General features: G+C 59.7%; 10 protein-coding genes and 2 non-coding genes across 12 annotated transcripts in view; 6 read left to right on the top strand and 6 right to left on the bottom strand.

Moving 5' to 3' along the window:
* The first annotated feature begins 730 nt into the window (after positions 1 to 730).
* Positions 731 to 827, top strand: GGTG_20238. Its single transcript has one exon. It is a non-coding gene; the product is annotated as a tRNA-Ser (tRNA).
* A 99-nt stretch (positions 828 to 926) lies between these two features.
* On the bottom strand, positions 927 to 2,454 carry GGTG_11995 (hypothetical protein). The gene is made up of 2 exons (XM_009229886.1): positions 1,777 to 2,454; positions 927 to 1,668 (listed from the first exon to the last, which is right to left on the bottom strand). Exons 1-2 carry the CDS (start codon positions 2,138 to 2,140, stop codon positions 1,082 to 1,084), a joined length of 951 nt encoding a protein of 316 aa, XP_009228150.1. The 5' UTR covers positions 2,141 to 2,454; the 3' UTR covers positions 927 to 1,081.
* Positions 2,455 to 2,921: 467 nt separating this feature from the next.
* Positions 2,922 to 4,818, bottom strand: GGTG_11994 (solute carrier family 35 member F1). The gene has a single exon (XM_009229885.1). It carries the CDS (start codon positions 4,497 to 4,499, stop codon positions 3,270 to 3,272), a length of 1,230 nt encoding a protein of 409 aa, XP_009228149.1. The 5' UTR covers positions 4,500 to 4,818; the 3' UTR covers positions 2,922 to 3,269.
* A 669-nt stretch (positions 4,819 to 5,487) lies between these two features.
* GGTG_11993 (hypothetical protein) lies at positions 5,488 to 9,173 on the bottom strand. Its single transcript, XM_009229884.1, has 3 exons — positions 8,861 to 9,173; positions 8,668 to 8,753; positions 5,488 to 8,595 (listed from the first exon to the last, which is right to left on the bottom strand). The coding sequence occupies exons 2-3, from the start codon at positions 8,697 to 8,699 to the stop codon at positions 5,802 to 5,804; spliced, it is 2,826 nt and encodes a 941-aa protein (XP_009228148.1). The 5' UTR covers positions 8,700 to 8,753; positions 8,861 to 9,173; the 3' UTR covers positions 5,488 to 5,801.
* A 131-nt stretch (positions 9,174 to 9,304) lies between these two features.
* Positions 9,305 to 9,754, top strand: GGTG_11992 (hypothetical protein; the record flags this gene model as incomplete). The annotated part of the gene is made up of 1 exon (XM_009229883.1): positions 9,305 to 9,754. One exon carries the CDS (start codon positions 9,305 to 9,307, stop codon positions 9,752 to 9,754), a length of 450 nt encoding a protein of 149 aa, XP_009228147.1.
* Positions 9,755 to 11,026: 1,272 nt separating this feature from the next.
* On the top strand, positions 11,027 to 11,122 carry GGTG_20237. Its single transcript has one exon. It is a non-coding gene; the product is annotated as a tRNA-Ser (tRNA).
* Positions 11,123 to 11,680: 558 nt separating this feature from the next.
* Positions 11,681 to 13,768, top strand: GGTG_11991 (high-affinity methionine permease). The gene has a single exon (XM_009229882.1). It carries the CDS (start codon positions 12,005 to 12,007, stop codon positions 13,610 to 13,612), a length of 1,608 nt encoding a protein of 535 aa, XP_009228146.1. The 5' UTR covers positions 11,681 to 12,004; the 3' UTR covers positions 13,613 to 13,768.
* Positions 13,769 to 14,081: 313 nt separating this feature from the next.
* On the top strand, positions 14,082 to 15,273 carry GGTG_11990 (hypothetical protein). The gene is made up of 2 exons (XM_009229881.1): positions 14,082 to 14,195; positions 14,268 to 15,273. Exon 2 carries the CDS (start codon positions 14,385 to 14,387, stop codon positions 14,646 to 14,648), a length of 264 nt encoding a protein of 87 aa, XP_009228145.1. The 5' UTR covers positions 14,082 to 14,195; positions 14,268 to 14,384; the 3' UTR covers positions 14,649 to 15,273.
* On the top strand, positions 15,258 to 17,323 carry GGTG_11989 (hypothetical protein). The gene is made up of 6 exons (XM_009229880.1): positions 15,258 to 15,647; positions 15,716 to 15,761; positions 15,833 to 15,992; positions 16,063 to 16,176; positions 16,249 to 16,334; positions 16,413 to 17,323. Exons 1-6 carry the CDS (start codon positions 15,474 to 15,476, stop codon positions 17,288 to 17,290), a joined length of 1,458 nt encoding a protein of 485 aa, XP_009228144.1. The 5' UTR covers positions 15,258 to 15,473; the 3' UTR covers positions 17,291 to 17,323.
* Positions 17,324 to 17,705: 382 nt separating this feature from the next.
* On the bottom strand, positions 17,706 to 18,793 carry GGTG_11988 (hypothetical protein). The gene has a single exon (XM_009229879.1). It carries the CDS (start codon positions 18,755 to 18,757, stop codon positions 17,900 to 17,902), a length of 858 nt encoding a protein of 285 aa, XP_009228143.1. The 5' UTR covers positions 18,758 to 18,793; the 3' UTR covers positions 17,706 to 17,899.
* Positions 18,794 to 19,230: 437 nt separating this feature from the next.
* On the bottom strand, positions 19,231 to 20,953 carry GGTG_11987 (hypothetical protein; the record flags this gene model as incomplete). Its single annotated transcript, XM_009229878.1, has 8 exons — positions 19,231 to 19,608; positions 19,683 to 19,700; positions 19,771 to 19,809; positions 19,872 to 20,144; positions 20,322 to 20,350; positions 20,412 to 20,441; positions 20,509 to 20,587; positions 20,657 to 20,953. The coding sequence occupies 8 exons, from the start codon at positions 20,951 to 20,953 to the stop codon at positions 19,231 to 19,233; spliced, it is 1,143 nt and encodes a 380-aa protein (XP_009228142.1).
* Positions 20,954 to 21,616: 663 nt separating this feature from the next.
* Positions 21,617 to 22,154, bottom strand: part of GGTG_11986 (hypothetical protein) — a gene marked incomplete at both ends in the record, with an annotated part of 3,551 nt that continues 3,013 nt past the window's right edge. The window contains 2 exons of the mRNA XM_009229877.1: positions 21,617 to 21,772; positions 21,928 to 21,971. Of these exons, the coding sequence (XP_009228141.1) occupies positions 21,617 to 21,772; positions 21,928 to 21,971 (200 nt within the window). The remainder of the gene's footprint in view (positions 21,773 to 21,927; positions 21,972 to 22,154) is intronic.

The raw sequence follows: 22,154 nt of genomic DNA, 5'->3' as shown, positions 1-22,154 counted from the left end.
TGCACGTCAGTTGGACGTGTGATAGCCGACTTCGCCCGAATCACTGTGTGTTTTCTGTGACCTGGGCACCAGCGTCCGTCACCACACACACGAATGCATGGTCATTGTCGGTGGAGAGCACGAGGAGGTAAAAAAAAAAAAAAAAAAAAAAGCAATGGTCGAGGCAGGGCAAGAATAGGCGACGACTATGCCTGGTTCTGGCGTGTGTCCCCGTGTGTCCCCGCAAGGGTCCTTTTTGATGGGTGGTGCCAGGGTTCAGGTGGCCCGGGCCGGCGGCGCCCCCCACCGCCAGGGAACCGGCTCAAGGGGCAGGGGTTGTTTGTTTCCGAGCGAGCGAGCTCTCTCCCCCCGTGACGCTTCGCGGTGCGAGCGGGGAGGCCCGCGCCCTGGGCTGCCTCAAGAGCCGGGCTAGTCCCAACGACTTTTTGGTGGATTTTTTCTTCTTCTTTTTCTCTTTGCTTGTCGTCGTGTCGCGTGCTTGCGTCACCCTGTCTAGCAGATGCTGATCAGCCTTGGCAACCTGCGCTGTTTCCTCGTGGGTAGCTGTCTTGCATTGGCGTGGATGGAGATTGGATGCCAGCGCGATGGTATCAAGGTCTGCAATGGAACATGAAGCAGAATGAGGGCACAATCGTCTGGGCAGAGGTTAGGTAGTCAGAATGCTCAGCGGGCTTGGCATTCCGGAGGGAGTGGGGCAATATCAATTGAGGGGTCACCCCAAGAACGCAACGACAACGTGTCCGAGTGGTTAAGGAGTATGACTCGAATTTTCCAAATTCTGACATCATATGCTTTCGAGCGCACAGGTTCGAGTCCTGTCGTTGTCGATTTTGTGTTTTTGTGTGGTATACTTCTGTCACTGCCAGTGCAATTGGACTTTTCAGTTCACTTCTTTCTTTTGCCACCACCAACCGCACTTTCCAAAATGATGTCAAAATCGTGGATTTGAAATGGGTTGCAAAATGTTAAATAACACAAACACCAAACGCCGCTACAAGAAAATGGTTACTTCCCTTTGCCATGCAACAAAAACACGCTCCATCCAGCAATGCAGTGATTCGAACCCGCCACACACATGCCCTTAAAAGCCGAGGATCTTGACGCCCATGTCGAGGTCCATGACGTCGTCGGCCCGCAGCGCCTTGCCGCCCCAGACGACGGTGCCCCTGCCGTCCATGGCGAAGGCGCCGGCCTGCTGCCACTTGTTTCCCAGCGCCGTCGACGGGCCCACGTCCTCCTCGGCCACCTCGGGCTCGGGCTGGCCCTGGGGGGCTCCCCCCTTCTTGCCGCCCGCCAAGCCGCCCGTGTTTGACCTCCCCAGCCTGTTGCTGCTGTTTGGCTGCGAAGACTGGGTGGCGGCGCGACCGTCAAAGGTGCCCTTGCGCTGGATGGACGTGGCGACCGTGTTGCCGAGCCAGCCCTTCTCCTTCCAGCCCTGGATCTGCGTGGTCGGGTTGAAGAGGTACCACGTGTTGCCGAGCCCGAGGCCCCAGGCCGCGTAGATGGCGCGCTCCTCGTCGACGACCACCTGTACCTGCCACGCGCCGCCGAGCAGGTCTAGCCACTTCTTGGTCGCCTCGGGCGACGAGTGCGAGACGGCGATGCAGCGGAGCGTGCCCTGGTGGCGGTTGGCGAGGGTGCGGAGGTGGAGGAAGGTTTTTTGGGCGACTGGTTTTGTTTTGGAGCAGTTTTTTTTTGTTAGTGGGATGTTTCTAGATGCGCGCGCGTCTGCTGAAATGGCGACGATCAAGTCGAAGAAGAAAAAAAAAAACTCACAGGCACAACCGACACAGCGCAAAAACACAACCAGCACCCTCTTCCCGCCGCCAAACTCGATCTTGCGGTCGCGGTCCAGCGGCGCCAGGTCGCCCACCTTTGGCGCCTCGGCCGCCACGGGCACGGCCGGCGGCGGCGGGTTGAGCCAGGCCTGCGCCGTCAGCGGCAGGCTCTTGACCGTCATCCACTTTGGCCAGCCGCCGTTGGCGGCCGCGCCGCCGCCGTCTTCGGGCTCGGTCCCCGGTGGGTTCTTGCGCAGCTTGTTGGGCTCGGAGCTGGGCCCCGTCAGGGCCGACATGTCGAGCGCGTCGCTCGGGATCCCCAGCTTCTTCATGGCCACCTTGCCCGCCAGGCCGGAGAACATGATTGGCGGTGTGTGTGGGTGGGTGGATGGATGGGTGGGTGTTGGCTGTGGGCGGTTGGGTTGGGTGACGGGTCGGTCCCCTGGCAGTGCTAAGTGTAGATAGCTACGTTTGGAGGCAAGACGCGCCTCGTGTCGTCGTGCTTCGTGATTGTGTGCAAGATGGCAAAGAATGGAAAACAAGAAAGGAAACCCAGTTCTGGATCTCGCCCAGCAGCTACACTATCTTAACCCTTGACCACCTGTGGCCGATCAAGCACGCTCGAGGCTCAGGCCAGTCGATTCTGGACCACGCCCGATTTCCACCTTGTTTGACACAGGGGGCGTCGCAGCCCGTCCCGAAACATTCCTCCTGGCGTCCATTGGTGTCACCAACCCACCCCCTGAAGGGAATCGCGCGCACGGGCCAGAGAGCTAAAATTGGGCACTAAACGGCGGACCGAACCCCGGTCGTCGTCTACCATCTGAAGGGTGATGGGGTCGAGCAAAAAAAAAAAAGAAGAAAAAAAGAAGAAAAAAAGAGAGACGGTCATCGCCCACACGCATGGCCAACACGTGCGCGCCCGCGCGAGCGGCTCCGTTCCGATCGCCTCGACGCATCCATGCCCCCGGAAACGGGAGGGCGACGTTTGCTGCAACGAGATGGGCATCGTTCATGCGATCCGGCCGCTCGGTTCGGTGCAGCCCCATGCGCCCGTCCGTTGCTGCTCGGGGCCGTGCGCTTGCTGTTGGCGGCTGCTGTTGGCTGGAGATGGCACAGTCCACAGCGCCACAGCCATCCCTTCAACAGATAGCCCAATGCATAATCCATTGAAAGGGTAGACTAATCAGAACTACGAGCTCAGTCGTATTGGGCCTTGTAGTATCCCCTGGACATAATCGAAGCTATACAAGGACTTGTAGATATACTTGGCCTCGTAGGTTGGTGCGCCGACCAGGGATCCCATACGTAAATATCCAGATTAGAAAATAGTGGTGGGTATGAAACGAGGGAACTAAAAGAACAACAGTCATCCGTCAGGAGCAAGTCATCCAAATCCACATTGTCGAACCCCCAACAGCAACGGAAACGAAATGGCAAACCGAGCGGCCTACACCCACACTGTATCACCGCCTCGCCAACCACCCCTCATCAAACAGCGCCGTCACTACCCGCCTCACCCACGAGCCCCTGCTTCCTTGCCAGGTTGAGGGCCTTGAGCTTGGCGGTGCCGATGCCCGCGACACCCTCCTCCTGGTTGTCGCCCAGCCAGGGCTTCTTGGACTCGCCCAGGATGCTGCCGGCCAAAAAGTAGATGACGAGCCCGAGCACGATGAGCACGAAGCTGACGGGGTACAGCTGGCGCACGACCAGACCAAACACGTTGACGCCGATGAGGACACCCCAAAAATTGCTCGTCAGCAGGCTGATGTTGTAGAAGCCCGCGCTCGCCATGCGCAGCACCAGCGGCACCAGGCTGTAGAAGAGGAAGAGCGCGAACGTGAAGCCGGCGAGGTAGCCGCCCACGGCGGGCGACCACTCGGCCGTCTCGAACTGGGCGCGGTCAAAGATGGCGGCCTGGACGCCGTTGATGAGCACGCCAAAGACGCCCAGGAACGACAGCACCTCGTAGACGGGGCGGCGGCTGACGAACCACTCCTCAAACACGTTGCTGAGGCCGTAGCACGTGGCGCCGACGAGGGCGAACAGGTCGCCCTTGAGCATGTCCTCGCCGTCGCCGCCGTTCTGGCCCGCAATGTGGTCCTGCGCGATCAGCAGGCCCATGCCGCCGCAGGCCAGCAGGATGCCCGCAATCTGGAAGACGCGGTACCGCACCTTGAGCACCAGGAACGACAGGATCACGACGCACACGATGGCCCAGAAGTTGATGAGCTGGGCCGACAGGATGTTGGTATAGCGGTACGCCAGCACCGTGAAGTAGTTGCCCTGCACGTCGAGGAAGCTCAGGATGAAGTACTTCCAGCCGTCGCGCAGCCACACGCCGCCCAGCCGGCGGGGCCCGTAGCGGTACAGCGTGACCGTCAGGTAGACGGCCGTGAGGAGCACGTAGTTGAAGATGGTTTGGAAGGCGGGGATCGACACCTTTGCGCCGCTCAGCAGCTGGCTGAACGTGTTGGTCGACGTGATGCACAGTGACAGCACCTGGCCCAGTCCCAGAACGACCCAGAAGTCGACCGTCGTCAGGTACGAGTACCAGTGCACGCTGCGCGCCTCCATCTGGTGCAACGCCTGGCCCACGGCCGCGTCTTGGTCCGCGTTGGCCGCCGCACCCGAGCTCGAGCCCGAGGCGGGCATGTTGGTGTGCGTGTCGACGACATCGGCCTCGAGAGCCTTGTTGTCCATGTCCTTACGGGCGGCCATGTTGACCGACTGTTGGGATCCCCGCGGGGTGTTTTCTCAAACGATTATGTTTTGTTGTTTGGACTCGTAAACAGTCCAGTCTTTCTTCGTCCCCTGTAGCAAGCGCAAAGACTCAAGTCGCTTGCCGATGGTATCAAGGCCGCAGCGGGCAGCGACACATGCGGTGGTGCGACGCCGTGGAGAAGAGAGGAGGGCTGGAGAGGCGCGAGGGCATGGAGAAATAATACTCAACCTCCGGCCAGAGAAGCCCAAACCTTGCGGATGCAAAGGTCAATCGGGAAGGGGCAGCTGGGTGGCGTCACGGGGCGTTTTTTTTTGTCGACATGCAGGACGCAGGTGGCAGGCGCGGCACGAGTAAGTTTACTGAATCTTTTGGCACGGCACCCACCCGCCTTTGAATTTTTTTTTTTTTCATTTTTTTTTTCATGGAGCGAGCCTCGACCGACCGAACGGGTCGACAGTGGTCCCGCAGTGGGGGATGTCCACACCACCAACCGCCGATGGAGGATGTGATGGTCGTTGCCCACATATGACGACGGTCTGGTGCTGAGCGGGGGTTGATGAGCGCCAAGACCTTTTAAGCTGGATGCCCGTCTTTAGCAACCCCAACGCGGCAAAAGCGCCGGACGTGCAGATCCACATCGTCGCTCCAATAGCCAGCACCGGTCCGGTCCGCAGAATGGATTGATGACGAGCTGGAGGCCTGCTATCCGTACGCCGTATGTTGACGGCCTACATAGGTACCCAGAGACTCTTGGAGATATTTCTGTGCTACCGCACGTTACACTAGCTGGTCGTGCCGTCATGGCTTACAGATAAGAGCACTATTCTCCATGTCCCCATCTACCCCACGCCATCCCAAGGTCTGGACTAGGCTAGCCTTTGGTGGCTGTCTTGGGATGCTCTGCTATTGGCTTGGCCCGTCGTCAGCTCGCCTGCGGGCGCCAACCTAGCACATCACGCCAACCGGGCAAGCCACTGATCAAATGTCTGAAAGCAAATTACATTATGTATTATCCTAAACGCCTGTCATGATCCCACGACCACTATCGAACAGCTGCACCAACCAACGCCTTGTATCCTGGAAAATGAATGGGGGTATTGTTAAAGAGTATGGTATGTGGTAGGACCGTGGATGGAACCTCGGTGCTCGGCTTCGTCGTTCCTCCCAAGTCGTTTGTTTACACACCGGCTATCCAAGAAAATAAAGATGATTGTGGAATGAGTGTAAAGTTACGGCCAAACATAGAGAAGCAACAAATGAAACAGTAGGGATGAAGCAGAGGAAAGCGGAGTGGCGTGCTATATGAAGCGATTGCCAAACCGATCTGCGATGCCCGTTGGCGCTTCAAGTCCGTGATCGGGCCGGCGGTGAGAGGCCGGCATCTCTGGCAGAGGGGTTCGCTGGCTCTGTCCGCCCCACGCGGTGTTGCCTTCTTTGAAACCCTGCCTCTCCCGCTCGTAGCGGAGGCTCAGACCCCTAGCCATGCCGATGGTGCCCGAGCCTGCTCCGGCAGTCTTGGGCCGTGGGTCGTCGCACGCCGCCATGGGGGTTGTCAGACTCCTCGTTGGCGTGAGGGGCGGCACTGTTGGCGACGGCGTAAAAGGCCCGGCCGGGATCTCGTCGGCGTACTGCTGCGCGCTAAATAGGTTCAGTGGAGGGGGCACATGGTGCCGTTGCGGCTTGCGTACCGACGCCGTCGAGGCCAGGCCGATACCCAAGGCATTGTTGTCTCCATCGTGGCCTCCCTCGTGACCCGGCCCGCCAGCCGTCCGTGGACGCTGTGGAGGGGCCTGCACCGTGAGAGTAGGGGCTGGGAGTGGCCAGTTTGGATTGTCCATCATTGGTGCAGGCGTGGCAGGGGCAGAAACGCCACCACTACCAAATACGTTGTCCTTGGGAAATAAGGGGCTGGCTAAGGGCGCGGCGAAATCATTGCGCCACGCGCCACCTTCCGAGTTTGAGCCCCATGGCTGCTCCTGCCCATGGCCCGGCCGCAGCTGCTGTTGCTGTGGCCGCGGAGGAGGGTGTAGCGCTTGCATCGACTCTGCCTCATCCGACGGCGCTCGCCGGGACGACGCCGGCGACGCGCCATCCGCCCTCTTCGCTCCCACGGCTGCCCTCGGCGGTCCACGGTTCATGCCCCTGTCAGAATTGGAGGAGAACACGCCATACTCCTCAGGACCAGGTCGGCGGGGTGTACTCGGCCCCCGCACCACGGGTCCGGGTGTATTGAGTAGAGGGCTCGATCTACCGGTGCTGGATTGGGCCGATTGTTGTCGACTGAGATCCATGACTGGCGGCGACTCTGAGCGGTAAGTGTTCACCTCGACCGTAGCAGACATCCCAGCGAGGCTCTTATCCTTGGGCCCCCAGTAGCCATTGGGATTTGAGCTGTTGGGCCCGTTGCCGCGCTTAGGGAAAACAGGTAACGGACCAGTGCCCATCGGGCTCGCTGTCGGTCCCGCGACCCTCATAGGGCTTCGTGGGGGAGGGTCCTGCGCATATGGCCTTGGCGGTGGTCGGTCAACCGGGCTCTCGGCTCCCACTCTATCCATGGGGCTCTCGGCCCTTGGCCCATGGGCAGGAAGCCGTCCCATTGGGCTCTGGGCGCGGGATCCAGGACCCGCAAACGGCAGAATATGGCGTTGATCATTGCGCATTTGCGGCGACTGAGCACGACCTTCGTAGTCCCTCAACGGCATGCTTCTCGACTCAGGGCCACCTGAGGGGACGCCGTTTGTCAGAGCGCCATGGCGCATGGGGCTTTGTGACCTTGGCCCACGGTTATCGGCAAAGCCAGGCGAGGGTCTCCGATCATCGGGGTGCATAGGGGACAGACTGGGGCCGGCGCCGACACTGACGCCCCAGACAGCAGCCTGCCAGTTCATTCCGTTGTTGCGCATTAGCGGCGCTGCTGTGCTGCCACTCCTCATCCGAGCATCGTCGCCCTGCGGCCGTATTGTCACAGCAGCGGCGGCAGCTGCCTTATTCTTCTGCTCCGACTCCTGCTGCGCACTAACCAGTGACTTCTCGAGCTCTTCAATCTTCATTGATAGGCTCTGCCGTCTTGGGCCGCTGATTGTCAGCGTATCGCGCTTCGCGGCCACGTCGCGGATCACAGGCTTTGTAAACTCCAATGCGTCCGACTCATCCCAAGGCTCGCTCTCGCCGCCCAATGTGTGGTTGTCATGATTATCATGGTGATCGTGGCTGTCGGCGTCGGTGTCGTTGTCGTTGTTTGCCATGGGTGCGCTGTCCTGGCTGCCACCGCGCTGGGATAATGCCGGCGAAGGTAAGGCGGCGGGTCCGAAGCCCTTGTGCTGTGGATGCAGCTTGTGCCCAGTGACCGATTTGTCTTTGACGCCGTTTACGGATCGTGGAGGTGATGGCAGTGAGCCTGTCGGGGGCGATGACGGAGGCCCAAGAGGAGATAGCGGCAAGCCCATACCGGTCGGCGGCTTTACCGTAAAATTCGTGGCGATAGGAGAGCTAAGAGCCGAGGCGACAGCGCCGGCCCTGCTTGTGGTGGACTCAATGTCATCATCGCCCATCAGCGACCCCGTTCCGTCCACGTCCACCTGCAGCTCAAAATTGCCGAGGGGTGATTTTGGGCCAGCCGGCACGGCTCTGTTGAAGTGGACATCAAGAGGGTTGACCCAAGGCTTGTTCTTGCGATCCCCTGCCGACGTGGTCGGTCGGCCGGCGGCCGTGCCCGGGCGCAGACCCACCGACGGAGTTGCGAGGCTGGTCGACGACGAGTTCGCCCAGCGCATTCCCAGATTCACATCCGAGGCTGAGGATTTGAGGCCGGTGCCAGGAGCCTCGATGGTCCAGCTGGTGCCGGGCATGTTGGACAGATCTCGCATGCTCGTGGCGGCAAAGTTGTGGGTCTGCATGGCGTAGGGCGAATTCCGCATAGAGCTCGACGTGCCTGGGCGCGAGGGGAACTGCGAGGGGAACTCGCGCATGCTCGGGCTGAGCGCCGGCTTGCTCTTCACATTGTTACCGAAGTACTGTCCCTCCCCGAATGTGTTCTGGTCCACCTTTTTCTTCTGAGCCGGCGCGGGAGCAGCCTTCGCTGGCTCGGCCTTTCTGCAGTGCGCCAAAAATGACTGGTCAGCATCCACGCTGTGAGATATCATCGGCGTGGGTGGCAGGGCTTACTTTTTCTTCCCAAGCCCAAAAAAGGATACCATCTTGAATGGCCGTGATCGACTATAGTTCGAAAAAGTTGCTGGTGAAAGCAAATTCTGCGACGGAAGTTTGGGTCAGTAACAATTTGGCCCCTTTCTTCAATGACGTTGAAAGTTGGCGACGCGGTTCGGATTGCATTCCAGTCCAGATTCAGGACACCGACCTAATTGGCACGTCCCCGGCGAGGAAAATTGAGCTCCCAGCACAGCGCAGACTAGAGCCCTGCGAATGGCGCCTCGTATACAAAAAATCGGATGCGATAGTGTGCGTAAAAGGAAGGCTGGGCGCCTCGTGATCGGTCGGTCGGACGAGTCGTGAAAAGGAGTGGCTGCTCGAGCGCTGCTGGCGATAAGTGGGCGAGCCAATAACAAGCCGGGGTGCGGCCAAAGGAGTGAATGGAACGAGCAAGCCAGCAGGATATTTGGCCTGTGTTTCCAGATGAGAAAAAAAAAGAAAGAAAAAAAAAGGCACTTGCTAAAGTCCCATGGCCGTGGAAGTGGGCGCTAGTCAGAGGGGGAAAAGCAAGAGCCGGAAACAAACCGCAGGAAGCAAACACCTGGACGGGAGCGAAAAAAGGCGACAGGCAGAACGCTGGTGTTTGCACGCGATGCAGGCGGACGAGAAGGGGCAGGTGGGAGAAAAAGAAGGACCCGACGCGACTCTTCCCTGTCCAGCGCGGGTGTGTGCGCCTGCCGAAATGGGCAGATCCCGAGGGGCTCCTGCTTTGGAAAGCGCGACCGGGGGCGATGCGGCAAAGGCTTTGACTTGGGGGTGGGGGGTTCCCAGTGGTTCCTCTCGTTTCAGAGCAGTTGGGCGCGTGGTCGCATGGAAATCGGCGGGTCAGTCAAGCAATGGTAATTTCGCCGATCGCCTGCGGATCGCTGAGCCCGACGGCCTTGTGCTGTTGCAATGTCTGGTCGGGTATGCCGCCAGAGCCGACGAGGGTGGGGAGGAGTGGGAGGGGAGGAGGAGGCAAACGGGAGAGAGAGGCGAGAAAGGCTCCAAAGAAGACGAGCAGTCGGGCTGGGCGACGATGCGGTGGGCTGTCGGCTCCTGATATGATTTAGTAGCAATACGAGAGAGCTTGAGAGCTAGGGCAACAACACGAAAGTCTTCAAGCAGCATCAGGGTGCAGAAAAAGGGACAGACGCACATGTCCTGCAGCGACAAGAGAAGAGGCAATCTCAGCCCAAGCCGCATCAACACACGCTAGCGGCCAGGGGGGATTTCCTGATTGGGACAAAGAGGTGCCCACAATAGCGATCTCCAGCTGCAGGTCCCAGATGCGCCTTGTCAGGGGTAATATTAGGGACTTGGATGGGAGGGCGATGACAGGAAAAGGGGGCTAGCGGCTCACGCCAACAGCGACCCCCGCACTCCTGCATTGCTTGCTTGCATTGCTGCGTGCGTCGGCTGTTTTTATCCCTCACCCAGGCTGTTGCGGCGTGTGCTCTGCCATCATGACGCAGGCGACAAGCAACGCGGTCCGCCCAGCTGGACGGGTCGGCAAGAGGTGACGAAAAAGCCGAGACAAAAAACGAAAATCATGATGGAAAAAGACTGGAACACTTCCCGCTCGCCAAGGGGAGCGGAGGACCCCGTCAACAAAGAGGCATCTGGCAGGCGGCCCCATGGATTTTGGCCGTGCGAGCTGTGGCCCAGGCTGCTGGCTCTGCCGCTACCCGAAATCCCTGCGGCGACGTGCCTGTGCTTCATTTTACTCTAGATGCCACGTTTGATGAGAATCAGTCCCGCGGCCTTGCGTCATTGGAAGTCTCCGCGTGCAGTGTCCACGGCCCTATGGGTAATGATACCATGGTTCCTCGTCGAGCAGTGTGTCCCAACCACGGACATGTTTCACGCATGATGAGAGCCTCTCCTCTCGGGGGCATTTCAGCCATAGTTGGGGGGCTGTCGCACTAACTTCGATGCTCCACAATTGATCAAATTGATAGCCCCAAAAGCTCACTTGTGCTGTGCCTACAAATGCTGTGGCTTGACACCTGGTTCGATAGCTCATGTTGGGTTGACAGCCGGTCTTCCAGGAACATCCTCGTCCCCTGCTTAACCTGCGCATCCCGTACGGGGCAAGGCACGGGCAGGCCTTTGGGGCAAAGTTTCAGCTGCCAGCTGAAGAACAGGTACGTGGCGAATAGCTGGAGCATTTCTTTTGTTAAATGATGCCATGCGCAATTTCCTACGGCGGTCTGTCGATTTTGTGTGACCATTCTGGAAGGCAACAGAAAGAAGAGTGGACAACCAACTGGCCGTCGGGTCAGGTGGCTCTCGGGCTCCAACTGCCGCCTCGGCAAACACAAGCGTATCCAATGACAACGTGTCCGAGTGGTTAAGGAGTATGACTCGAATTTTCGAATTCAGAAATCATATGCTTTCGAGCGCACAGGTTCGAGTCCTGTCGTTGTCGATATTCTTTTACCTTTTTTAAGTGCAACTTGTTTTTTTTCCCACCCTTTTCAACCCTTTGCGTAATTCTATCCACTAGTCAAATATCGATCTAGTGCACGAACCTATACATATTGGACACGCTAGCCACCCTCCCCGGGCGGCGAATTCCTTTATTCGCGATGGTATCCTGCTAGCAGTTATTGATTAAAATTAGCAAGACTTGAATGTTATCCCATCAAACTGCTACGCACCGCGACGCGATGCCACCCCCCACTGTGTTCAATCCAGACACCAACCTCGCGCAATGATAAACCCTCTTTTATCCTATCATTAAGAGCTGTCCCATATAATCTCCTCAGCTGCCGCTGCCGTGCTCGGGAGCTATCCCTGTTGGGCAGGTCGTTGCGGGCATCGGGCCTGGGCACGATCACGTCATCGAGGCTAGCATGGATTGCAGGCTGCCTGCTGGAGGCTGTCCCGTCCTCTGAAGCCCGCCCACTGGACGATGCCACCCGCCAAGCACCATAAATTGCCCGAAAGGCTGGTGGGGGGCTTTGCACCTGCCCAAAAAAACTGCTTGCGTTATAAACCCCCCGCGATGGCGTGCCAAGTTGGTCTCGTCCTTTGGGATATGCGCTGCATCCAACCTTTTTTCTTTTGCTTTGTTGGTTGCAACGCCGCCACCACCGCCTGTTTCTTCGAATGCTACCATGCCATGTGCCATTTGCTGATCCCGCTGTTGCTGCGGGCGGGGTCAGACGAAAGAAAGTCTGGCCCTGATGGGCTGCCCAGACAGAAATAAATACGGCCATCTGCCCTTCCCCCACCTCTTTTCCACCTGTCCTGGTCATTGGATCCCTCCTCTCAGTTGACGTAGGCCACTCCCGCCCCGGCCATCGACATGTCCAAAAGACACGGTGACGAGGGCGTTGTGCCCGCCAAGGGCGATGGCTCGCCGCACGATAGCTACGTCGTCAACGACCCCGACTCGGAAACGGCCGGTGTCCAAGCCTATGCCTATGACGAGAAGCAGAAGCTGGGCGTCACGGGCGCCGTCTTCCTCATCCTCAACAAGATGATTGGAACGGGCATTTTCTCCACCCCGTCCAGCATCTTCGCCGCCACCGGCTCCGTTGGCATCAGCCTAATGCTGTGGGTTATCGGCGGAGTCCTGACCTTTGCCGGTATCAGCGTCTTTATGGAGTTCGGACTCGCCATCCCCCGCTCAGGAGGCGAGAAGAACTACCTCGAGCGCGTGTACCGTCACCCGCGCTACCTCGCCTCGTGCGTCCTGGCCTCGCAGATGATCCTGCTGGGCTTCTCGGCCGGCAACTCGCTCGCCTTTGGCCGCTACGTCCTTTTTGCCTCGGGCGGCCTCGGCCAGTCATCGCCTGACGGCTGGCAGGCCCGCGGCATCGGCGTCGCCTGCATCACCTTTGCCGTCCTGCTGCACATCACGCTGCCCAAATGGGGTATCCGCCTGTTCAACGTGCTGGGCGTCTTCAAGGTCATCGTGCTGCTCATCATCGTCTTCTCCGGCTTTGCCGCCCTCGCCGGCCGTCGCCTGGTCGATGACCCCCGCAACTTCGAGAACGCCTTCGCCATCGAGTCGGGCGACGGCTATGGCGGCGGCGGCGCCTACGCCTACGCGAACGCGCTCCTGAACATCGTATACAGCTACAAGGGCTGGGAAAACGCAAACTACGTGGTCGGCGAGCTTAAGAACCCGCGGAAGACGCTCGCAGTTGCCGCCCCGCTTGCCGTCGGCGGTGTCACCATCCTCTACGTGCTCGCCAACGTTGCGTACTTTGCTGCCATCCCCAAATCGGATCTGGCAAAGTCCGAGGTCATCGTGGCCGGTCTTTTCTTCCGCAACGTTTTCGGCGCCTCGTCCGCCGTGAGCGCGCTCCCCGCCCTCGTCGCGCTTTCCAATATGGGCAACGTTTTGGCGGTCAGCTTCGCCCACGCGCGCGTTAACCAGGAGTTCGGCAAGGAGGGGCTGCTGCCCTTCAGCCAGTTCTGGGCCTCCATCAAGCCCTTCAACACGCCCGCAGCTGCCCTTTTCCTGCACTGGATCGTGACCGTTATTGTGCTCCTGGCCCCTCCCGCCGGCGCCGCCTACAACTTTATCGTCAACCTGTACACGTATCCGGGCGCCTGGATCAACGCCTTTGTGGCCGCCGGCCTGATCTACCTGCAGTGGAACAAGCGGGAGAACTGGACGAGCCCGTGGCACACATACCTGCCCATCAGTGTTCTGTACCTACTGGCCAACATCTTCCTGGCCCTGGTGCCCTTCATCCCGCCCGAGGGCAACTGGAACGAGGACGGGTACCCGTACTACGTCTTCCCCATCGTCGGCGTTGGCGTGCTCGTGCTGGGAGCCATTTACTGGCTCGTCTGGACACAGGTGTGGCCGCGGCTAGGCGGCTACCGCATCGAGGCCGAGCGCATCATCGACGAGCACGGGGACGAGGTTATTCGGTACCGGAAGGTGCACCTTCACTAGGGCAGTTGGTCTGGGATTTTTGTTTGTTTCCGCAGGATGGGCCTTGGCCCTTTGGCGTTTGGATGAGAAGATATGTGAATTGCTCGAGAGGACCCCTATCGCTTTTATTCTGATATTTAGCGCACGACATAATACCCAGCCCAGCATTTCCTCCCGTGTCTTGACATCTTGACTACCCCTGTGCGTTGCTGGGAGCCCTGATATCAGCAGTTGGTGCCCGCGCTTGGCGAGGACGTGGAAGCGAAACGTTGCAAAGTGACCGGTTCTTGCGACTTGCAGCAACAGTTGTAAGTGCCAAGTGCCTTGTTATGACGTAAAAAAACATGCTAATTGTGACTAAACTTGATGCATAGGCAACTCTTAACTTAAATCACCGTGTCGGTTCTATCTTTGTGTGTCGCGGGCCCGATTCTCCAACTGGTGTTCTGATCTGTATCTGACGACGAGCTCTATAGCGCGGTAAGGAGATATTGAAGTCTCTCGCAGAAAGTACGAGCCACTGGACTTTGGGTTGCGGTCAGCTAATACAGCCATAAATTCATGCCCACCCCGCACCATCTCGGAACTTCTCGACGCAACGATTGTAGGTCTCTAACCCCTGAACCCGGCAAGCAGTTACCGGCGCTAAAACACTGTCTTCGAAATTGCGCGGCAGTTTGGCAGTCAAAAGGGTCTCGTCCAAGAACGTTCACTCAGGGAGACGCCTAGCCAGAACCGGCGACCGAGAGGGACAGCCGAGGCGGGCAGGCTTGGCATTCCAAACTGCTTTGTAATGCCTCCCCCGGCAGGGACCTGCCCACTGGCCTCGGAGCGAGCCGGCCGTCGGGAAGGGCAGACGGGTGTGGATGACTTGCCCGGCACCGACCGCGCCCGTCAGCGCCCGCGTCTCGCCTTCCTTGTTTCCGCTTTGCTGCCAAGGTTCACGTCAACCCGGCGGCTGATGCGATGCGCCAAATTCGCCCCCGACGTGACCGCAACGGAGGCCGGGCAGGGTGGAAGCGGGCATGTCTATGCCCATGTCCATGCCCACCCTTGACCATTCTGGTGATACAAAAACAAAGCTTGTGGTGTTTTGACGCCGCCATCCCTGGCGATACGGCAACTCTCTCCAAATCCCCCCCTGGGCGGGCAAGATGGACAGCGAGGCATTTTGACGGCACACACACGCACACCCCCGGCAGTTGACCCCCGGGACTGCCGTCGAGGCCGGGGTTCCCCCGCTCAGGTGGTGGGACAGTTTAAACTCTAATTCTCCTCCCACCTCGTATCACGGCGTAGCAGTCGCGGTTCAGACAGGCCAAAGGCAAACATCTTTCTCGTCCTGAGGCCCCTGTCCTCGCCCGTCCCCTCTTTCTGACCGTCACGCATCCTGGATTGGACACTTCTCCGCTGCGGGTGCTGCCCTGCCCTGCGCCATGCGTTTATTTGTTTTCCCTTCTTTCAATGATGCATTTCCCCCATGCCCGTCTCGTCCCGCTCAAGATGCGCATCCTGTCTCGTCCGCTGTTTTTACTTACTGTTTGCTTTTGTTGTTGTTACCGTTAATATTGACCGGCTTTAATCGACGACAGCCAACCAGAAGACTGTTCACCGCCCGGACCGCCAGCTCTGGCCTGACAGACATCCAGGTGTAGTAATAGTCCAACCGTCCAATTGCGGGCGACCACGACCGGTGTGGGAGGGAAGCGCCGGTTGGACAAATCCCCGCACGGAGTGACGCCCCCGTTCGCATAGGCTGGCTACCCGGACAGCGCAGTTGAGCACGCCCGAGAGGGCACGAGGAACGCGGAGGGAGGCGGGGGGGAATGGGGAGAGGAGGGAGGAAGAGGGGGACTAAAGACAAAAAAAGAAACAAGGCAAGATGGCAAACGAGGGCGGGCTTCTCGACCAGTTCTTGGCCCGCGACAAAGCGTTCCCCGGAGAGCTCTGGGCCTGGTTCTGCATCGGCACCGTCATCATGATCCTCCGTTTCGTCGTCAGGCTCCGAATGGTAGGCGCGGCCGGGCTCGCGGGAGACGATTACTTTATGGTCCTGGTGAGTACCTGGGGCACACCCGCTGCCCTAACCCCCTCCGCCGTCTGGGTGCTAACGGCGCCGCATAGACCTTTGCCTTCCACGGGGCCTTGGTCACCATGGCACTTCTGATCTGTGAGCTAGCTCTGGGCTTGTTTATTGGAAGAGGTTGTGCGAAAAGGCACCCACTGACAGCAGTATCATAGACCAGTACGGGACCAACGTCGACCTCGGACAGGCCGAAATCGACCGGCTGTCCGAAGACGAGATACTGCAGCTGGGCGAGGGGTCCAAGTACCTGCAGGTCTCGTGGTATCTTTACACGTGCTTCCTGTGGTGCATCAAGGCCTGCGCCCTATCGTTCTAGTAAGCCAGGGAGCGCAACCTCTGCCACGAAGGCGTATGGGCGTGATGGGGCTGACAGCGGTGGCTATAGTCGTAGATTGACATTTTGCCTCTGGCAGAACACGTGGGTGTTCAAGGCGCTCTGCTGGTTCACGTTCTTGTCGTTCTTCGCCGTGATCCTTGTCATCTCGCTGAGCTGTTTACCGTAAGCGCTATGCTAGCTTCCCATTCTGCAACGGCCGACTGCATGAGCTAATGGATATCTACCCATCACCAGCTACGACAACAACTTTCTGGTCCGGCACCTTCCGCCGCCAGAGTGCCGGTTCCAGAAGCAGAACCTGGTGGCCGTCGTGGTCTTGAGTAAGGGGCAACAAAAGCACGTTGCGTTGCATAGAACAAACATGGGCTAACCTCGTCCACTCACCAACCAAAAAACAGACGTGCTCACCGACTCGGCCATCCTCGTCCTCCCCGTCCCCGTGCTCCGGGACCTGCGGCTGCCGTGGTTCAAGAAGCTCGCCATCGGGCTGCTCATCTGCTCCGGCTTCTTCGTCATCGCGGCCGCGGCCGTCCGGCTGGCGGCCACGCTGGACGCGGCGCCGTCGGCCGTCACCATTGTGCGCTGGGGCGTGCGCGAGTGCGAGATCGGCCTCCTCGCCCTCAGCGCCCCGGTCCTGCGCCCGCTCTTCTCGCGGAAGCTGTGGTGCGGCGGCGGCGGCGGCGGCGGCGGGCGCGGCGTGGGCAACGACAGCGCCGCCGGCAACGACGACGACGATGGCGGGCCGAGCTGGCGCGGCGGGGGGAGGAGCTGCTTCTCGTCGTGCTGGGGCGGGGGCTCGGGCGAGGCGACGTGGGACGTGGAGGCGGCCGGGCCGTCGAGCGCCGACTCGCCCGGGAGGTCGCGGCAGCAGCAGCGGCAGCAGCAGCAGATGGAAGAGCAGCTGGAGGGGCAGCTGCGGGATGCTGGGCGGTGGACAGGACAGCGGCAGCAGCAGCAGACCGGGGAAGAGGCTGCTGGGTCGCGAACAAACGCGGGAGATGAGGAAAAGCACAAGGACTGCGGCGGGGACGCCGCCGGGGACGGCGATTTGGACACGGAACAGACCGGGCCATCGCCGCCGCCGCAGCCAGTCGATGCCGGCGACGTGACGATGGTGCCTACGGCGCCGGAAGCTGGCGTCGTCCGCGCCGGGGCCGTGGAGGGTGGTGCAGGGAAAGGGGGGCTGTGTAGGTCAAGGCTATTTTGCGGGGTGGACGGGAAGGGCAGGGAAAAGGGGAGGAGAGGCTTGATAGCGCTCCGGCAGTTATCAACATGACGATTCCAGCAATGAGCTGTGCCATAGGGGTGGCCATGCCTCCTGGACTTGGTGCCTGTGTCTGAGGGCAGTACGACAGAGTGCTGTCGTATCTTCTATGCTTGGTAATTTTATTAGGGAATCCATAATGCCGCATGGCCTGCTGCGGCAGAGGCAGCGGGCTGGGTTGATGCTGGTCTAAGATAAAAGTTCTACCTGGGCGGGTGACATTCATGGATGGCCCCTATTCGCATCCCGCTTCGAAACACAACAGCAACTGGATCTTGCTCATGGTTACAGCTGGTTGCGAAGTCCCTTGATCGACGAGCCGGGTATGGGGACCACACACGATCAATGTCGAGAAAGAGAGAGGGGTTGCTTTAGCTGCCCGGGCTGAGGATCGCGCAGGATGGATTTTGTACCGAGTCTGAGACGTCATCGGGTGATTTTGTCAGATGTTTTACCAAGTTGAGTGGAATGTATGTAGTTCTCTAGAATACCCATCTGTACCGTTACTTTCCGAGATCATGGTCATTAAGACCCAACACGTTGTGCTTTCCACAGAACCACGCTCGATACCTCCTCTCCCTCTTATACACACTATATACCCCCGGGCATCCACGGCCCCCCTCAAGCAGACTCCTCGACCAGCTCATAGCTCTCCCTCAGATCCCCAGACGGCGCGGGCCGGGGCACGGTGTCGAGCGAGCGGGGCCCGATGTCCGGGCGGCGGAGCAGGTCGGCGGCGGGCTCACCGGCGTCGAGGCGGCGCGCGAGGTCCTCCGGGTCGACGTCGACGCCGAAGGGGTTCTCGGCGAAGGCGGGCGACCTGAGGAAGCCCGTGGTCTCGTCGGCCGTGGCGAAGGCGTCGACCTGCATCTCGACCTGGTTGCCGTCCGGGTCGGCGTAGTACAGGCTCAGGGTCGGGCCGTGGTTGACGGCCCAGGCGGGCAGGATGCCGAGCGCCTTGCGATGCCGGTACGACGCGATTAGGTCGCCAAGCGTGGGGTAGGTGAAGGCAATGTGCTCGAGGCCCGGGCTGCGGTGCTGCTGCGGCGGGCCGGTGGTGGTGGTGGTGGCGGTGGCGGCTTCTGGGTGGGCGAAGATGGCGATGCGGTGGTGCTCGTCGTCGTAGGTGATGAAGGACATGGTGTCCGTCTCAAAGGGCGAGTGGCCGCCCAGGACGGTCTTGTAAAATGCCACCATGGGCTTGAACTGGGTGGTGCTGATGACCACGTGGGCGAGCTTGGCCGGGGGGAGAACGAAGGGGGTGTTGGGCTTGTTGGCGGCCATTATGTTGGGTTGGGTGTGGTTTATACTGAAACGGGATAGGAGGGGTCGTGTTTGTTTGTGGGTTGAGGAGTTGGAGATGGGGGCTTGCTTTGTGATGTGCGATGGAGAGACGTTTCTGGATGTCACTAATGGCGACGGACTGCTGGGGTTTATATTCATTTTGGATCTTGTTTGTTTAGTTGTTCTTGAGCCCATCTCTTGTCTTGACTGTGGACGGCGACGCTCTCCGTTGGGAACGACGCAATGGGCAGTGCGGCGGCTGCTCCACACCGTTCTGAATGCGGCCATTTAGGCAAACTAGGCCGTGCATATATACGCGCCGCACGTTGTTGCGCGCGCGCTGCTATAAGCCTTGCCGCGCGGCATCAGCAAAACCACAGCCCGACGACTTCTCGACGTTTGACCATGGATCATTCTTAGTCCGTACACAACTACACCGGGGCAGTCCCCGCCCGGAGATTTTCCTACATGATATTATTACACGCACCGGGCAGCCTGTCCATCCGTATCTCCGATAGCAGCTGCCCGATTCCCGATTTCGACTCACCCTCAGCGCTTACTTGGCAAAGAAACCCCAGCCTGCGCCGACGACATCCAAAGCCTCGACGCTGCATCAAAACCAGATCCAACTCGTCGTACATCATACAATGGCCCACCCTCCCTTTCCCTCACGTCAGATGCCCGAGTCGTGCTGCCTGAACTGGGCCCTCTGCGGGTAAAACGCGCGCCAGGCCTCGCAGTTGCGCTCCGTCGCGCCGAGGTCCATGGCGCCCGCAATCTCGCCGGGCCGCTCGAGGTACTGGACGCTCGGGCCCTGCGACACGTGCCAGGCGAGGTGGCAGTGGAACAGCCAGGCGCCCGGGTTGTTGGTCTCGAAGGCGAGCACGATCCAGCCCAGGGCCGGCAGCATGGTTGTGTCGCGCCGTCGGGTTGTTGGGCGTCAGCGTCGCTCGGTCTGTCGAGTCGTCGTACGCCCGCGGCCGCGCCCCCGCCGACATGGGGTCCGCCGGCGGCTGGGACTGCCCGACCAGCACGAGGTCGTGTCCCTGTGGGGAGAGGAGTTAGCGGAGCGTTTTTTTTCTTCTTTTTTGCTTGGCTGGGCGGTAGGACGGCTACGTACATGCAGATGCATCGGGTGCTGAAGTCCGGTTCTTGGTCAGTTCTGGACAAGATCCCTTTCTCTTTTCCTCATCGGGTCAACCACTTACAGGGATGGGTGATACGTTCTGGATGACCCAGAAGCTCCACTAGTGGCAAGTGTGTATGTCAGTAACCGGGCAGATGGCCACAAGAAGGACGCGGCACTTACACTGTCTGCCGTCGGGATCTTGACTACGTTCGCCGACGTGCCAGCCCCCTCGAGGGCGCCGGCCGCCCCGATCCGCGACAGCGTCGGCTCGTTCCACGACACGTTGATGGGCGACCTGTTGACGGTCCAAAACACGCGCGCCGCCTTGCCCTCCACCACCTTCATCTCCAGGTCGAGCGACGACTGTCTCCCCGGCTCGAAGAGCTCCAGCGGCACCTCGCGCTGCACGATGGGCGTCAGGTCGCGGAGGTCCACGCAGCGCGAGTCCATCACCTCGACGCGGGGCGGCGGCGCCGCGGGGGCGGGAGCGGGAGCAGGGGATGTTGTTGTTCATCTGGAACATGCCGTGCCAGTGGATACCCGTTCTTTTGTTTGGACCTGTCAGTCCGTCGTTTGCCAACATGGGGAAAAGGTGTGGCACACCTACCCGTTGGTCTGGAGATTGTTCACCACATTTATCCGTATCCTGTCGCCCCAGTCTGCGTGCCATCGTCAGTCATTAGTTGGCGCTGCTCCATGTCTCGGCGGTCACTGACTTACCTGCTTCTATTGTTGGCCCTGGGAACTGGCCTGGTACAGGTTAGCAAGCTGCATTAGAAACCAGCATGCCCCTTCAGAGCCCACCCTTGTTTCCTACCGTTTATGAGCATCGCCTTCTTCTTCACCTGGCCATCCCCACCCACGAAATTGTCTACCTCTGTTATTGTGAAGTCATACTGTGCTATCGTTAGCCCTTTTTTTTTCTGCTAGCACAAGAACCACCCTCCATCCGTGTCTTGACTTACCTGTCTCACCACCCCCGTCTCAGGAAACCTGACGGCCCAGTCTGTGTGTATGTCGAAGCTCGGGTCCAGCACCCAGCACGACCTGTTGGAGGGCGTGTTGCACGAGCCGGACGCGTCTGCTGCCACCTTGATGCCGAGCGCTGGTGGCCCCGTGTGCGCCCCCGAGGCCCGCACCGACTCCGGCCCTCTCCTTCCATGGCGGTGCTCCCCCTCGAAAGGGGCTGCGGCTGAGGGGACGACGGCCCAAGCCAGCAGAACCGGGGCGCAGTAGGCGGCAGCGCCGCGGAGAACCCTCATCGCTCACCGGCCGTCTCGCTCGGTCCAGGCTCGTCCACCCCGGGGAGGTCCCTCAAAGAAGCTATGCTGGACGGGCAGTGATACAGTCTCAACCGGGTCAACAGCTCATGGTCATGCTGTCTCGACTGTTTGCCTCTTTCATGGCCCGCAAGCTCCCCCGGAAGCAAAATACGGGCCACTAGAAACTACGGCCACCTGCCTTCTTATATATGCGCGCGCAGGCCGTTGGGCCCGGAGAGCATTATGCAGCCACGAGACCTGGCCAGGATGGGATGCCGGTAGCTCCAAACGGCTGCCCTAGCCTGCCGAGCCGACCGATCGATGGCCAGATCGGGAAGGGCGGCCCTGGCGAGGACAAGGGACGGAAGCAAAAAGGTTTGGCTTATGGCAGGCCTAGTCACGTCATTTCGCAACAGCCAACCCCTTTTAGCACTCGGGGTTCGGCCAACAAAGCCGGCGCCCCTCCCCAGGGCTGAAAACCTGATGCCAGGCACAAGTCACGTAGCTGCATGTTAATTACCATACAGTATGGCCGCATATGCACGCTCTGATGGCCGGGTGGCCTCTGCGGCGGTCGCACGGCCGAGGGACATGTCATCGATGTGCGTGCCAACTCTGCCCAACCCGACTAAGAACAGCCGTCCCAGGGCTGGAGAGTCAGGTCTAGGCCCGGCGGGATTTCAGCAGCTCCTTGGCGCCGTCTTCCGACCTGATATACCGAGCCGTGCCTGAGGTTCCCATTATATATCGCCGTGGTTCACCGGCATCGCTCATCGCAATCGATGACCTTCTGCGATCTATCCGCCCTAGCTTCAGCTCCTACCATAAAGGGAGATACAAAAGCAGCTCTGCTGCAGCGCTCAAAAAAGGGGCCGGATCTTATGCACACGCAAACTCCAGCTTAGTGTTCATCCCAGGAGAAGCCTCGGTTTGCTGAAGCTCGACAGGACCCGCTGACGTATAGCCACTCGTACCTGCACCTGGTTGGCTTTAGGAACAGGGCGTTCTGCATGTGAGTCTGCAGGACAACCATTTGCATGCAAAACTAGGAAGCAACAAGGTTTCGTCTTGTTCTGCCGTCATGGGCTAGGCCCGTCCTTCCGCAATTAATCCACGTGCAAGGGGGTAACGGAGAAACACCGAGACACTTCGACTCGTGGAAAGCTAGGTAGCACTGGTAAGACGTCCTGGTGGACCCCCC

This window comes from Gaeumannomyces tritici (genome assembly GCF_000145635.1).
Source record: "Gaeumannomyces tritici R3-111a-1 unplaced genomic scaffold supercont2.7, whole genome shotgun sequence".
Taxonomy (NCBI): Eukaryota; Fungi; Ascomycota; class Sordariomycetes; order Magnaporthales; family Magnaporthaceae; genus Gaeumannomyces; species Gaeumannomyces tritici.
This window is presented reverse-complemented; position numbering and strand designations above follow the sequence as displayed.

Excerpts from the sequence above, each read along its gene's own strand:
- GGTG_11993 (XM_009229884.1), bottom strand. The coding sequence starts at position 8,699 with ATGGTATCCTTTTTTGGGCTTGGGAAGAAAAA. Across the intron at positions 8,596-8,667 it reads TTTGGGCTTGGGAAGAAAAA|AAAGGCCGAGCCAGCGAAGG; the intron begins GTAAGCCCTGCC and ends GGCGCACTGCAG.
- GGTG_11991 (XM_009229882.1), top strand. The coding sequence starts at position 12,005 with ATGTCCAAAAGACACGGTGACGAGGGCGTTGTGCCCGCCAAGGGCGAT.
- GGTG_11995 (XM_009229886.1), bottom strand. The coding sequence starts at position 2,140 with ATGTTCTCCGGCCTGGCGGGCAAGGTGGCCATGAAGAAGCTGGGGATC. Across the intron at positions 1,669-1,776 it reads GCGCTGTGTCGGTTGTGCCT|TCGCCCAAAAAACCTTCCTC; the intron begins GTGAGTTTTTTT and ends AAACAAAACCAG.
- GGTG_11988 (XM_009229879.1), bottom strand. The coding sequence starts at position 18,757 with ATGGGCTCAAGAACAACTAAACAAACAAGATCCAAAATGAATATAAAC.
- GGTG_11989 (XM_009229880.1), top strand. The coding sequence starts at position 15,474 with ATGGCAAACGAGGGCGGGCTTCTCGACCAGTTCTTGGCCCGCGACAAA. Across the intron at positions 16,177-16,248 it reads ATCTCGCTGAGCTGTTTACC|CTACGACAACAACTTTCTGG; the intron begins GTAAGCGCTATG and ends ACCCATCACCAG. Across the intron at positions 16,335-16,412 it reads GGTGGCCGTCGTGGTCTTGA|ACGTGCTCACCGACTCGGCC; the intron begins GTAAGGGGCAAC and ends ACCAAAAAACAG.
- GGTG_11990 (XM_009229881.1), top strand. The coding sequence starts at position 14,385 with ATGCCTCCCCCGGCAGGGACCTGCCCACTGGCCTCGGAGCGAGCCGGC.
- GGTG_11994 (XM_009229885.1), bottom strand. The coding sequence starts at position 4,499 with ATGGCCGCCCGTAAGGACATGGACAACAAGGCTCTCGAGGCCGATGTC.